The sequence below is a fragment of the Macaca thibetana genome, chromosome 2 (assembly GCF_024542745.1).
Source record: "Macaca thibetana thibetana isolate TM-01 chromosome 2, ASM2454274v1, whole genome shotgun sequence".
NCBI classification, from domain to species: Eukaryota; Metazoa; Chordata; class Mammalia; order Primates; family Cercopithecidae; genus Macaca; species Macaca thibetana.
This window is the reverse complement of record NC_065579.1, coordinates 33,255,062-33,271,404: the sequence shown is the minus strand read 5'-3', so window position 1 is coordinate 33,271,404 and position 16,343 is coordinate 33,255,062. Positions and strand designations below refer to the sequence as shown.

The window sequence follows — 16,343 nt, the reverse complement described above, 5'->3', positions numbered from 1 at the left end:
GGCTCATTATTCACACACAGATACTTCAGTAGCTGGCACTGAAAGCAACCTGGTGAACATGAAAGACTAAGAAATACAGCTTTTAGTGGGAGAGCGATATGGCTTAGGAAGCCCAGGCTATTGTGGGGATCCAGGGAAGGGCACCTTTCCTAGTAAGGGGGTCCAGTAATGTTATTTCTCAAGGAATGAACATAGTAGGTAAGTTCCAAAGGGAGAGACGCAGTTAGCCAGGTTTAGAGTCTGGAGAGTATGGTTCTAGGTAGAAGAAATTCCAAAATGCAAGTGGCAGGAGGTGGGAGAGAGCAAGGTCTCCCTAAAGAACCAGAGGACTGGGAGTAGTGGGAACAAAATAAGAAGGCATGATGCAGGAGAGGCAGTTAAGGTGGAGTGGCGGGAGGATTTTCAACCAGGACAAGGATTTTGGATTTTATCTAAAGCCATTGGAGCATTTTAACCAGAGAAAAGTGTGAGCAGATGTTTTTGGGCTGGAGTGTGGAGAATGCTAGAAGAGAGGCATGACTAGATTCTGGGAGGGGCACTAGGAGGCCGGTGCTGAGTGAAATAGATGACAGTGTTTTGGAAATGCAGTGATGACAAGGAGAATGGAGAGAAGTTTGTAGAGATTGTTAGGAAATTAAATTTGTAAGACTTGGAGACTGATTAGATGGGATTGTTAATGAAGAGAGGACAGATCCTTAAGGCTATTTCAAAGTTTTCTGATGGGGCCACTGGGTTGCGCCATTCACAGGAAGAAGGGAGAGTTTGTGGGAAGATAAAGAGTACCATTTGGGATTTGTTGGATTTGTGGTGCAAATAAATTTTCAAGTGCCTTGTGGGCAGTCAGATATCTGGACTGGAGTTCTCAGGAGAGGTCTGGCATGGTGGTATGGATTAGAAAATCACTGATAAATAAACAGTGACCCAACCTGTGGCGGGGATAGGAACACCCAGCAGGAAAATAAAGGGTCCAGCCTTATCTTCACTGAGCATGTGTTTGAACCACTTTCCAGAACCTCTTTCCATAACATGAGCAGAATGTGTTCTTTGTGCTATTTCTCTAATTATGAGATCACACCAAGGCCTCATTGTTCTGGAGTCACACCAAATCTTCACTGATATCTCCCTCCACATCCCATGACAGTTTCCAAAAAGGTGATGAGAATATAGGATCCAGTTATATGACAGTTGCCAAAAAGGTGATAAGAATATAGGATCCAGTTATGACCAATAAGACATAAATGAAACAAGACACCAAGACACCAATGAAACAGTATTAGCTACAGACAAAATTCTGTTCTCCACTGTGGAAAGCAAGAATTCCATTCATGATTTACTTTTTGGCTAGAATGGCAGCTATAGTCCACTTGGCTAAGTATAAGCTATACTTAGTTTACTGCAGTGTAACCTATACGGCATTTACTGAAATAGCCAAAAAGTTTATGGTAGACTGGGTTCTCCCAAAAGCAGACCCTGGACAAGAATTCATACAATTAGTTCATTTGGGAGGTGATTCCTGGTAAAGGAGTGAAGACGTGAGACAGAGAAGGGAAAAAAGTCAATGTTAATGAGCAGGTAGGTTACCACTATGGGCAGCTGGAGCTCGGTTCCATTGGGTACCTCTGGAGTGATGTATGGTTCATATCTCAAAAGTTGCCTCACATAAGATGTGAGAAAGTGGGTTATTTACTCACCAACTTTCATATGTTATTGGGTAAGGTATTGCTCCAGGGGTGTTTACTCCCAGACCCTTCTGGCCTACCCCACATGGGTCAGGCAGGTTCCCAAGGCCCGATAAAGCCCTCAGACAGAGTCATAGTGCTTGAAGTAAGAAGCCTCCAGCATGCACTGAAAGAATGAACCCAGTGGGAAAATATGGGCAGGGCCTTCACACTATCTGTAGCCAGCAGAGAGGAGAAAAGCCTGGACATAGAGGGAATCTGCTATAGTGTATAACGTCATCTTCTTCACATTAAAGTATCTAGCTGTCCCAGAGAAAATGTGAAAGTAAACGAGATTATAAAGTTAACTATACATGCTGGCTTAGGATGAGGTAGGGGTACAAAAATATGGTACACAGACCATTTGACATATTGTGGGATTTTTTTCATAACAAACAGTAATAGCCAAATATGACTGTGACTTGCTTATGATCTTCAAAGTTCTATTGTATTTGGATGCATATAATGGAGAATTTTAGTCAGAATTTCTTACCAAACATTAATCAAGTTGTTTTTAACAGACTAAATAAGTGATTAGCTTATGGTTTTTCAAGCCAACACAAATGCCTTTGCCAACTAACTCTGGCAAAATCTTTCCCCTCTAAAGTGTAGGATACAGTACTTACAGCAATACAAAAATATTTCAGAGTCGAATCAATGTTCACATCCTTAACTGTAAATGGTTTTAAAATGGTTACATGTATATTTATTTGTGCCTTTGTGACTTAAGGAGAATATTGAGGTTTACGTTTGCAAGACTAAGTTGGTTTGTATATTCTAGTCTTCTCTCCTCTCTACCAGTTGAGCATTTGGGGAAAAATTTTCTCATCATTCCAAAATTAAATGAGTACATCTCCTTAGACTTGTTCTTTGGGACTGTTAAATGTATTAGTTTTTAGGGTTATGTCAGTCAATCAAAACAGCTCATAAGGATAAGATTTAGAGTCAGTAATGATAGACCAGGTGTTTTTTGTTCTAGTAAGACTGAACTTCAGAAGTAGTGACACAAAGCTGATACTGCCTCCTTTATCTTGTCCTGAGATTTTTCATGTTAGGGATTTTCCCCGAGATTTTGCATGTTATTGGATTTTCTAAGTGCAACTGCTCCAGCTTCACATGAGAAGCATAATTTAGCCAGAATTTTGAAATTTTAAGTCCTTCACTTACCAAATATTACTGAATACCTACTAAGTGCCAGGTATTGTAGGAAGCATTAGGGATACAAGAGACACAAAAGATCTCTTCTTCTGCATATGACTTATGTTGGCTAATGGTATCTATTTTTATGTGGTAATCTCCTCTAAATTTCCATGCCAAGGCCTTGGGGTCACCTCCAGAAAAAACCAGTTTTGGAAGGAGGACGCGGAAACAGAAGAGGAATTGAGACTAAGACTCGATTATTGTTTCATTTAGAAAGTTCGGCCTTTAGTCAATCACTGTTTTCTAAAGGATCACTTACGCCTTTTAAATTCCTTTGAAAAACTTAGCGTTGCTTTTGGTAACTGCTTTAAAATTCAGAAAATCTAAATATAATACTCTTCTGCTGAAAGTAGAAAGTCATTTTTATTACCACAAAAGCATTAGCTGAAGAAATTAAAACACTGAGTGCACTTTTAAAAGCCTCCTACCCGCAGGCGTAATTTGACTCTCAGGGAAAGGTCTCCTCGAACGCTAAAGCCTAAGATAGGAAGAAATTTGTAGTAAAAGCAGAACAGCCGCAACCCCCAAACATCTCTTCCAGGATAGCAGCGTGCCTGAGTGACAGGCCCTAAATGAGCTCCATGATCTCTACAAACTGGAACACTTCCAGGGAGATTACAGTGTTTGGCGGATCATTCGTTTCTATTAATCATGTATTACACTCCATGGAAACCAAGTATTTCAGTGAGGTCAGAACACAGGATAAAATTGGGCTCGATATTAACTAAATTATTAGAAAAAAGTCTATTTGCCTGATCTAATGATGATGATGGCTTTACCACCACCATCGCCATCACCATTGTCCTCATTTATTGAGCACCTGTGCTTGGCATTTTACAAAGATCTTGTTTTTTTCCCATACACCCCTGTGAGGTAGGTAGATATCACTGCCCCATGTGACAGGTGACAAGAATAAGACTCAGGTAACTGCATTGTTTGAGTTTGTCTGTAACTTGAATCTAGACCTGTTGGAGAACAAAGCTAATCCACTTCCTTCTTTAACGACAATAAGGTCAGCAAAGGAAAAAAAAAACAATTTTGGCCAACAATCACCCTGGAAAAGTCATATTCATGATTCTTTTAGAAGCATAAGAAGCATAGAAAATCTAATCTTCCTACTTACTTCTTAGGACTATAGGAATGAGCGTTCTTAGATCACAACACATAATCATTAGTTTAGATCACTTTTATATATTTGCAGGGGGTCTGGCTCACAAACCCATATTTCTGAGAAATTCCAGGGTCAGGGGATATTTACTGACAGGGAAGTTCTTTTTAGTCATTTTTAAGACCATTATATTAGTGGGACTTTATAGTGTACTAAGTATAGAGATTAATAAATAACGCACCAATTTTATTCATAATTTTTACAACCTGATCTTCATTTGGTGACTTAATTAGATGCTCTTAGTACTGTCTATACAAATAAATAAATATTTTCTGCAAAATTTTCAAAATACTGAAACTTTCTAAAATTCAGACTATCTGAAGGGAATGGAAAGACTGAAAATTGCAAGTATTTTATATTTAACAATAGTATTTCCGGAGAATTGGTTCACAAAAAATTCAGCAAAATTAAATTTTTTTAATTACTAAAATATAAAAGCCCAAAGATGATTCTCCCATGAATGCTTAACCTGACATCTTTAATGAACATTATACAATTTGATTTCACATGGCACAACATCCAAAACACACCTTCTTTTGAGGCACGGTATTTTTTGTTTTTTGTTTTTTCTCCTTTTTTTCTCCTCTGCATTTCTAATATTTTGGGATAAAATGAGGGAGAAATTGCTGTAATCACAGCACTTTGGGAGGCTGAGGTGGGCGGATCACCTGAGGTCAGGAGTTCGAGACCAGCCTGACCAACATGGAGAAACCCTGTCTCTACTAAAAATACAAAATTAGCCAGGCGTGGTGGCGCATGCCTGTAATCCCAGCTACTCGGGAGGCTGAGGCAGGAGAATCGTTTGAACCCGGGAGGCGGAGGTTGCAATGAGACGGGATGGCGCCATTGCACTCCAGCCTGGGCAACAAGAGCAAAACTCCATCTCAAAATAAATAAATAAATAAATACGGAGAAATTAATTGACAACTTCTTTTATAAAGAAAAGAACTATTAAGGCTGTGTATTTTAAAGAACATTATTTAGAAGTTTCAGGATTTTTATGTGACTTCCTCTATGAAGACACTGAACAATAAATTTAACATTGAGCATTTTATATTAAAATGCTACTCATTAAATAGATTAGTTTAGAAAAAGTAACATTACTGCTGAATTCTGTAACTATAGAATTCTTAACAGAAGACTTCTGATATCCTTCCTGTCACAAGTGTTACGAGTTTTACTGTCTCAGATATTCCTTATCACCATCACCACCCCTCTCTCCTATCACTCCCACAGCCATCCACTGACAAAGGTCCTCTTTAAATAGATCCACAGAGTAGACTTTTAACAAGAGGAATGAGAAATCCTTGTCACAAAAGGACAAAAAAAAGAAAAGAAAATCACCGTCTAGTTTTAGTATTTTTTTTCCTCTTCCAGCCTGCCTTCTCTCCTCTTCAAAATTCTTTGCACGGTTGATATTGAGTCAGGTAGTTAGGGTTCCACTCAGAGCAGAATGTTTCTGGGAATTGAGAAAAGGGTGCATTTTCTCTGCTTTCCTTCCTCCCCTCATCCAGCAATAAAAACCCAACTTTCTTTAATAAATTTGGGTTAAGTGCAAGAACAAAAGTACAGGCTGGGAATGTACAGGCTTGGGAGTGACTTTTCCTGACTCACCCTGATTAACTCCATTCATTTGTTTCCGCGAGTGATCCACTGTACATGCCAGTCGCCAGGCCCTGTGCAGTAAGGACACAGTGTTGGGTGAGGCACCTCTCAGGAGGCGCCCTGGTGTGCGGTGGGAGACGCAGAGGTGGGAGCAGAGAATGACAAGAGTGTGCTGTAGGTTCTTCAACAGTCGGATGCGGAAAATCTAAAAGAAAGACGAGGTGAGGGCAGCTACTCTTGTTTGGAGGAAGAGAAAAGACAAAGAAGGAGATTTTGAGCTTCTGAAATTCACTTATTTCCTTCCACGGCAGTCTTTCTCATGCAGCCTCCTCTATTCTGGCCGGTCACTCCCATCCAACTACTGATCACTTATAAACCTAGTTTTGGCTCTTGCTGTCCCAGCGTCGGCTCCTGGACTTACCTTGGGGAAACTTCCATGCAGCCCCCAGCCTTGCACTTCCCAAGCCCGGGGCGGACTTCCTCTGGACGCGCACCGCGCGGGCTGAGCGCACCGCCAGGAGCGCAACGTTTGGTGCCGTCTGCCGCGCGCAGGGAGACCGTGGAGACCTCGGAACCGTGGAAGGGACGGGCAGCGGCGTGGGAAGCCTCTTGACTCCGGTGTCCCGCAGGCAATCGGGCGGCAGCTCCCACTCCCCTCGCCGACATATAAACGCTTCTCCCCGCCCCGGGCCCGACCCTTCCCCGCCCCGGCGGCCCCGGGCCCAGCGCACGTCCCCAGGGAGGGGGGCGCAGCCTTAGGGAGGTGACGGAAGCGGGACTGGAGAGATTACGAGGGCTGTTACTGTTCCACCGGCTTCTCCCCTCTTGAAACTCCCGACCGTGGGAGAAAAAAAGAGGGGAAGTTGGGGCGTTCATGGTTCGCGCCTTCTCTGCGCCGGGAAGATAGGCAGGGAGTGCAGATCCAAGGGGCACGGAAGGCAGTAGCTCTGCTCCTGTTAGAACTGTTGTTCTTTGGCGGCTTTGCCTGTATTCTGGGGTCTTCTGGCAGAAGACAGGGTCTAGCAAGGGAGCCAGAGAGAGTCTTTGGGTGGTAGGAACTCCTCTCTTTTCCGTGGGAATGGAGACCCTGAGATTAAGGTCCAGAGCCACCATCTCATCCCATCCTCCACGCCCCGCTACCTCCCCAGTTTCCCTACTGTCCCGTCCGAATTCAGGAGTCCCATGGAGAATATCCTTGACTCTTTGTCTACTGACCTTCTTCTCTTCTCGCTATCTGTCCATTCACTCATCTATCTATCTTTTTGTTGTTGTTCATTCCACAAATATTTGAGCACCTACTATGCACTACTATCAGATGCTTGGGGTGAAAAAAACCAGCAGAGTCGGAATCTTAGCTCACAGTTTGGTTAGGGAGATAGACACGGAAACAAAAAAGCAGGGTGGCAATTGCTGAATGGGGAAATGATGCCATAGGAACGCAGAAGAGGGAATCCCAACTCAACCATGGTAGGCCAAAAGAAGCTTCTCTGAGGTAAATAGGTCCAAACTGAAATCCAAAGATGGAGCTAGACAGAAAAGCATGGAAAAAAGGGTCTCAGGCAAATGGAAAAGCAGCAGGGAAGACAGAGGGAGCATTTCCTTCTCCAGAATAGCCAAGTTTGTGTGATTTTTAAAATTTGATATTTGTTGTCATCCTAAGGAGGTAAACTTAGGAGGTGGTAAGAGAGGTAAACTTGTAGGTGGTAGAACTGGATCTGAATGCAGGTAGACTAACCATGGAGTGTGCATTTACCAGCTACTCCGTATGTAGCATGATGTGTCAACTTGGCAAATGACAAGTTAAAAAACAGATTATTCACCAACGAGTGGGGATTGCTCTGGAGTCTGGGGCATGACCTCAAGTCTCAGCTGGACCACTCATCAACTGCAAGTTTGGCCAGGTCCTTAACCACACTTTCTTTGTCAATGGAGTGTAAATAGTAAAGATGCTTTCCCAATGTCCCTCGTTGAGTGTCCTGGATCATGAGGCTTCATGTTCTGGTTCAGGGACTTGGTGGAGCAGCACCAGGACAGGTGTCTCCAATATGGTGATTCCTCCATGGACTCCTTGGCTTTACACAAGGAAAGCTGGGAGACCACTGGAACAACAACAACAAAAGAATGAACATTAGAACGTCTCAAGTTATTATTGCTTTTATCTAAAACAATTAAGTAATTCAAATGTTCACATTCTTTCTAAAAATGCACTTAACACAAATACCCTTTTCTCATTCCAGGATCACTACTGAAAAGGCAGATGTGAATTCTGGGTGGCAGGGTTTCTAGAGATTTGCCAGTCCCCCACCCAAAACTACTTTTGAAAGTGTGTATTTTAAAATAGCCAGAAGAGAAGATTTGAAAGTCTCTAACACAAAGAAAGGATAAATTCTTGAGGTGATAGATGTACTAAATACCCTGACTTGATCATTACACATTCTATGCATGTGTTAAAATATCACAAGTGCCCCATAAATACATCCAAATATTATCTATCAACTAAAAAAATTTTAAGTGTGCCATACATGCAAACAAGGCTTATTCTTTGATAGCTCTATAGGAAATCTAGTCTCACTTCATGAATGGCTTCTGGAAGTCATGAGCTTGTGACCCATGGCCCAGCCAGGACAAATAATCATGTCAGTCCAATAGGAAGGTTTAGCAGCACTGCCTTAACCACAAGCTGAATCCCTTTGACATATTGTTCTGAGACATCTAAAAACACTCTCTCTGATGCCCTGGACCTTCTGATGTCCAAACCAGTTTTCACTGGATCATACTCAGTTAAGCACCCCAAGAACTAGGCTTCCTTTTACCCAGCCTACAGCAAAAAGGGAAAGAAGAGGGATCCTTGGGTTTTATAAATGCAGGTGGTTGCCTGAAGTGACCCCAGTTTTTCCCATTGTGCAACCCTTGATTTCTGGACCAGGAAAATAATGGGCAAGTAGCCAGTGCTCTTTGCTGTCTTTCTGGAGCTTTTTCAGGAACATCTGTAACTTAAGAAAAAGTGTAGTGCCACATGTGTCTGTATGGGTTTTTGATGCCCATGAAACCTCACAAGCTAATGATATTAGAAGAAAGGGCAACTCTTAAGCTAAGACATACAGTGTCTACAATGACACTGTTGGGACTCTGGGAATCTTGTCTATTCATAGTTCAAGACTTTGGGAGAAAGTCAGCTACCATTTTCTGGGAAGATTCATGTTGATTTCTGAAATGTCTCCAATTTTAACCCAGCTAGACCTTCATACTTTAGACCCACAAGCTACTAAAGTTGGCTTTTATGTGGTATTCCAAAGTCCAGTCTTCTCCTTCAATCATCACCCATTCAACTCCTGCCATTCTTCTGACAGAGGGATCCTTCTAAACCACATATCTGATTAATTGCTCTGCTGACTTCATGCTATATTGAGGTACCCACTACCTGGAGAGCAGAGCCCTCATTCAAGATCCCTTATCTCTCTCCTCATTACTCCTTCTTGCCTCATTTCCTGCCATTTGCCACACTCACACCACTACTTGTGAGTTCCAGTGCTTTTGTAATGACCCACATTGCTTGATTTCATGCTGTTTTAATATGTCCTTACTATTGTTAAGGTTGTTTCCTCACCATTTATTTACTTATTCATTCAGCAAAACACATATGAGAGGACTTCAAAAAGTTCATGGAGAAATGGAACTAAAAGATTCAAATAAAAATACCAACTCTACTTTTTAACTTAAGCTCCATCATATTTAAGACACTTATAAGTGATGATGCCAGTCGTTTAGTCCATCCTGAAAGAACTGAGGGTCCTGGGAATTTAACCATGTCAATGCAGTCTTTTTTACATTGTTAACTGAAGAAAAGTGGGTGCCTTTTAAAGACTTTTTAAGATTAGGAAACACAAAAAAGTCAGAAGGAGCCAAATCAGAACTGTAAGTTGGGTGCCTAGTGATTTTCCATCAAAACTCACAAAATTGTCCTTGTTTACTGAGAGGAATGAGCAGGAGCATTGTTGCAGAGAAGTACTTTCTGGTGAAGCTTTCTCAGCACTTTTCTGCTACAGCGTTGGCTAGCTTTCTCAAACACTTTCATAATAAGCAGATGTTATCATGCTTTGGCCCTCCAGAAAGTTAACAAGTAAAATGCCTTGAGCATTTCAGATAACTGTTGCCATGACCTTTCCTCTTGACCGGTCTGCTTTTGCTTTGACTGGACCACTTACACCTCTTGGTAGCCATTGTTTTGATTGTGTTTTGTCTTCAGGATTATATTTGTAAAGCCATGTTTCATCTCTCATTACAATTCGTTGAAGAAATCCTTCAGGATCTTGATTCCACTTGTTTAAAATTTCCATTGAAAGCTCTGCCTTGTTTGCAGCCGATCTGGGCACAATGGTTTTGGCATCCATTGAGTGGAAAGTTTGCTCAACTTTAATTTTTCAGACAGAATTGTATAAGCTGAACCGATTAAGATGTCTATGGTTAGCCATTGTTTGTGCTGTTAATCAGTGGTCCTCTTCAATTAGGGCAAAATGAGATGAAGTTTTTCCTCACAAATTGATGTGGATGGTCACTGCTGTGAACTTCAACATCATCTTGTCCTTTCTTAAAATGAGTTATCCATTTGTAAACTGATGATTTCTTTAGGGCATTGTCCCCACAAACTTTTTGTAAAGCATCAGCGATGCTGCCATTCTTCCACTAAAGCTTCACCATAAATTTGATGTTTGTTTTTGCTTCAATTTTAGCAGAATTTGTGTTACTCTGTAGGGGCTCTTTTTAAACCGATGTCTTATCCTTTTTAGTGCCTCAAACTAGATATTGTTCAGACATATTCTAACAAGTTAGTGTAGTATTATTTTAATGCCCCAAAATTCTGAAATCCATGCTGAGTTTTTTTCATAAAACACATTTTCCATATTTTTGAAGACTCCTCATATATTGCTTACTTACCATGGGCCAATGGTAAGTTCACAGTAAGATTACTTACTGTAAACCTCTATATTTTTATAATAATAATCTGTACTTTTTCATCATAAATTAAAATAATATACTTAAGACTGACATCTTGAGTTATTAAAATCCATTTGTTTATCAAACATGTATTAAACACCTACTATGTGGCAGGTACTTTTTAGACACCAGGATGCATTCAGCCATTGTCTCTGCCCTTACGACCTCAGAGCCTAGTGTTGGAGATGGATAAGTAAGCTAATTATTAATGTGATAAAGGTCTGTATGCACTGGGCACCATGGGAGGAACCCTGTAAGGAAGACAATACTTGGGCCTGGAGTTGAGTGAGGAAGGTTATAAACATTGGGCCTGGAGTAGAGTGAGGGAGGCTGGGAGACGTGAGACATAAGAGAAGGAGAAACATATATGAAAGTATGGAAGTCAGTTGTGGCCAGAGTGCAGGGCAATGGAGGGGCATGGTATGAAACGAGAGTAGAGAAGTAGGCAGAGGCAGGTACTGGATTGGATGTGAATGAATGAGAGGAGTCTAGGATAGCTCTAAGGCTTCTGGCTCACAACTACATGTGGGCAACACCACTTACTGAGATAGTGAATATAGAAGGGGGAGAAGGTTTAAAAAGAAAGGCAGAAGAAAATAATTCTATTTTGAATATTTTGAGTTTGAGATGCCTGGGAGCTGTTCAAGGAATGACTCTCAGTGGCCAGATGGATTTGTATAGGTCCGAGGTTCAGGTGTGAGGCCTGAATCCATGGATTTGGGAGCATAACAAAATGGGTAGTTGAATCTACAGAAGTATATGAGATGATACAGGGAGAGTTTATTCAGTCATCACTCATTGAATAGATATTCACTGAGCACCTGCTATGTGAGAGGCACTGTTCTAGACCCTGAGGATACATCAGAGAACAAAGCAAACAAGATTCTTGCTCTTGTGGTGCTTGCGGGAGAAGGCCTGGAATCATCCTGTTAGATGGCAGGGGAAGGTTACAATTTTCATGCAGTGTGAAGGTAACATTGGGCGAAGTCTTGAATGGAGGTGAGAAGTAAGTCCTGAGAGATATCTGAAGAAAGAGTGTTCTAGGAAGTGGGAACAGTCAATGCAAAGGCCCTGAGGCAGGAGCACAGCTGTGCATTTGAACAAAGAAAAGACCAGTGTGACTGAAACAGAGTGAGTGAAGGGAGAGGTAGGAGGCAGACATGAACTTAGAGACATAATGGAAGGGGCACAGGTTGTAGGGAGAAGTGCAGTGTTTTAAGCAGAGACTGACATGACTACTGTTTGTGAAGGATTTGTTTATAAAGGATAATAGACTGTAGTAGGACAGGGTTTGACAGCAGAGTCCTGGGACATAGCTGACATTTAAGGGACGGGAAGAACAAAAGGTGTTTAGGGAAATGGGGAGGTTGACAGAGAGTCAAATCCAGGTGATCTTAAGAATGTTAGGATTTTAAGATTCTCCAGGACTTGGTGACTAGTTAGACATGGTGACTAGTTATGACAGAAAGGCCAGCAAGGCAGGAGAAGACCAGGGAAAAGATCTGTCTAGAATGCTAAGGAGGACAGCTTTGTAGGAAGAGACTCATGGAAGGTGTCAGAGGCCACAGAGAGGTTAAAGAGGATAAAACTTGGGAAACATCTCTTGGCCTTGGCAATGCGGGGAGCCCTGTGCCTGCTGCTAGAGTGACTGGTGGAAGTGGAAGTCAGAGCCTCAGAGTGAAAGGCAGATAAAGAGAGTGGATTCTTTGAAGAAATATGGCCAAGAAAGGAAGAAGATCAGGGTCTGTAACTTCACAAGGGCATGGTTTTGAGGGAATGCTCATCTTGTTGATGATAGCACAGTTTTTCTCTCAAGTGTAAGACAAATGCAAGAGGACTTTTGTACTCATAAAGAAAACCAGGGACAGAGAAAGAAGCAGGTAGAAGATGTCTGCATTACAGGAAGTTTGAGTCTGCACTTCCCAAGCTTTGCCAACTTTTTTTATCCTTCAAAAGAGAATCTAAGAATAAGGATACATGAAACTGTCTTATTGCAAACAGGAAATGGGGAGAATTCTAGGACAATCTTATTGTGCCGTAGGAATTCTAAAGTAGGGGAGTAAAGCCCCAAGTAGTTGAATTTGGACCTATCACCACTGATTGATTGATTGATTGATTAGCTTCTTTCTCCTACTCACACTCATTTTCAGACGGGGTGGGCTCAAGTTCTTATCACGTATGGGAAGGAGGGAGAGGTCAGTTAGGAAATAATCACCAAGGACTCTCCAGGCTATTTGCTCAGTTAAGAACAGTATAAATTTCACTACCTTTACTTTTGTACCCTCTGAGATCATATAGACTCTCAAAAATAGCGATTTTCATTAACCTCATGATAACACAACTGAATTTTCTGCAAATGATTTTCAGACTATACTTGTCAGATTGTGTCACGTATACTGGTGTAATTACTTACTTAAGGCATGTGTTGGATCATTCTAGGATAAATACCCTTTTTAAAGCCCTGAGATTTTTGAATCAGCTATGCAGTCAGAGTAGAGGAAGACTTTTTTCCCCTATTCAGTCAAATTAATGTCAAGGAGCTAGAGACATCAAGCCAAATTCTCTCATTGTGTGACTTTATACAATTCTTACACAATTATATGAGAGACCAATTCACTTTTATAGGCCATTAGGGTAAAATTAGGATTCAGCAGAAACTTTCTAAATTCTCTTCTCAAGATTGAATAGTAATACTTTATATTTAAAGGAACAGAAAACAAACCCCAAGATAGAGTAACATTTCTCTCACCTTCTCTAAGAAAACCCACTAGTTCCTATAATCGAACCAAACAGTAATCCTCCAAGAATGGAAAGTGAAGGACCAATGGACCTTGTGATCTGACCACTGACCCCAAAATTTATTTTGTTCATGGGAGCTTTTCCTCATAGATGCTGCTATCACTCCCAAGTACCTCATCTTAACCCTTTCTCCCAAGAGGAGGTTTGCAAACCTTTCCTTAATTTCTGGATCACAACCAAGAAAGGCCAAGCCAAGCCATACAGAACAGAGAAAGAATAATAACAACAACAATTAGTTAACCCCATGCATTAAGTATCTTTTACAGATGAGGAAACAGGCATAAAATGTCAAGGAGGCTGCCCAAGCATAATTGTTGAAATTGTTCAACAAGTACTAATTGTTGAAGCCAAGATTGAACTCAGACAATGAACCAGGAAGTGAATATAGGAATAATGTAAAAACAAGGAAGCAATTTGCCATACAAGGTATGGGTGGCAAATTGTATTTCCAAAATGGTTGCAGCAATATCTCCCATATCTTTGTCTCCACAATTCAATTAAACATCATTTCACTGTCCACTCTGTGCTAGTCATGGAGATTGTCCTAGTTTGCCCCCCGCCCAGTTCCATCCAAAAGCAGACTCTGAGACAAGGGCTCACATGCAAGTAGTTCATGTGGGAGACGATTCTAGAAAACACTTCTAGAGGAGTAGGGAAATGAGACAGGAAAGGGAAGGCAGCCAGTGAAGAGTGTGTTATCGAACAAGTTGCCTCTGTGGACAACTGGAGCTCAGTCCCACTGGGGAATGCTGGGAAGCAGTGCAGGACATGCTCAGTTATCTGTTAACAAAATCCCTGTTTGCTAATGGCTGAGAGATGCTCTCAGAAGGATAAACTGTCTTGCAATGGGTCTTGCCCTGGTTTCAGGCAGCGCAGCCTTTAGCATGTGGAATCCAGTGTGAAGAGGGGAGGAGCGTGGAGGGGGACTGAAAACATCTGCTGGAGAGTCTGCAAGTCTGCCTGCTGGGTCAGTGTGGGAGCTCCCAGGAGTGTAGAACAGCAACAACAAAAAATATTAGGACCCAAATGAGGCTCACATTACCCAAATCCAACGGAATATAAAATCCTCTTGAGGCTGTGTGCAGGCAAGCTCCCATACTGGCTTCTGTCACTTTTCTCTGAGTCTCTGCCTGCCCAAATTGTTCTTCCTCTCAGTTTCCCTTATCCCTGCCAGTCCTCTGGGGCTCATGGTGGAAGTGGGGCAATGCCTGTCTGGCTGCATGAATGTTTCTTTAGAAACATTGACTTCTCTATCCGGGGAACATCCCATGGAAAAAGTCCCTTGTGTCGTTCAAAGAGGCTGTGTCATGTGCTTTGTGCAGCACGGGGCTCATTGGGGTTCCTTAACACTAGCTGCTGATAAGGAATTATTGAAAAAGCACCATATTAAAACCTGGCTTACAATGTGATTTTCCTTTATTTGACAAGAATTATTTATCTTGGATACATCTACAATATTTTAGTATGCTGACTGGGTGCCTAATCCGGATGACCAAATCTCTCGAAATTGGAAACTAGAGAAAAGCTATGAGAAAGGCTTAAATTCATAATCTGAGTGCCTTAATTGTACGTATTTTCCTTTCACAAAGATGTGAATTGATCTATCATATTGCGTTTTCCAAAGGTTTGTTCTGGGGTTTGGGGGTGGCTTAAACAGCAGAACTTTATTTTAAGGAATTGATTCCCATGGTTGTGGGGGTTGGCAATGTAAGATCTAGGTGTCCGCTGGGTTGGTTTCTTCTGAGCCTGCTCCCCTTGGCTTCTAGGTGGTCTTCCCTCTATACCTATCTATGTCTACAGGACACCAGTCATATTGGATTGGGCTTACCCTAATGACCTCATTTTAATTTATTTCCCTCTTTTAAAATTTTGCCTTTTAAATGCTTTTGTGTTTTTTTCCAGTTCTATTGAGGTATATTGACAAATAAAATGATATATATTTGAAGTGTACAATATGATGATTTGATATACATATATGTTGTGAAATGATTGCCATAATCAAGTTAATTAACACATCCATCACCACATATGATCAAGTTTTTTGTGTTTGTGAGAGAATGCTTAAAGTCTACTCTCAACAAATTTCAAGTATGCAGTATTAGTATTACTAACTGACACCATGCTGTACATTGGATACTCAGAACGTATTCATTTTCTAACTGAAAACTTGTATCCCTTGACCGATATTTCTCAACTCTGCCACTCCCCTCAATCCCTGGCAATCACCATTCTACTCTGTTTCTATGAGTCTGACTTTTTATTTTATTAGATTCCACACATAAATTATACCATACAGCATTTGTCTGTCTCTGTCTGGCTTATTTCACTTACCATAATGCAAAGCATCAATAATTTTATTCTATTTCAATTTTATGACATGATTCCGAGGTTCTCAAGAGTTTGTGAGGAAATTCCTTGGTAAAATACATGATACTCCTTGGAGGCAAACTTCATTTGTGGTTCCTTATCACTTTCCAATTATTTATGAGTTTAAGCTAAGGCAGATTTCTATAAAGTGACCACAAATATTAAGTTTTATAAGGCTGCGGTTTCACATTAATAATAATGAAGTTTCAGGATTCAAAATTAAACGTTAAATAACTAGGAAGTGTAATCTCTCAGTCTGCAGGCATATTATTTGCCTTTTAAGCCTTATTTAAGGAAACATAGGTCAGTGGTTGTAGTATGTGTTTTAGGAAGTATAACCGATTGTATTGGAAAGCTGGATCCTCCACTCACTGTTCACACTAACTTTGCAGTTTTTCAAGAAGCCTGAAAAGAGGAATGTTGAATTTGGAGGGAAACTTGTGGTAGGCACATAGAAAAAAAAAAAAAAAAGCCAGGTGCAGTGGCTCACT

The 16,343-nt window shown here is 41.1% G+C and overlaps 2 protein-coding genes across 2 annotated transcripts in view; one reads left to right on the top strand and one right to left on the bottom strand.

The window, feature by feature from the left end:
* The window catches only part of COL6A6 (collagen type VI alpha 6 chain), a 154,470-nt gene extending 148,112 nt beyond the window's left edge, over positions 1-6,358 (bottom strand). The window contains exon 1 of the mRNA XM_050777723.1: positions 6,113-6,358. Coding sequence (XP_050633680.1) covers positions 6,113-6,357 — 245 coding nt within the window. The 5' untranslated portion in view covers position 6,358. The remainder of the gene's footprint in view (positions 1-6,112) is intronic.
* The window catches only part of LOC126947030 (60S ribosomal protein L7a-like), a 428,366-nt gene that overhangs the window by 52,471 nt on the left and 359,552 nt on the right, over positions 1-16,343 (top strand). The gene's annotated exons all lie outside the window — the stretch shown is intronic.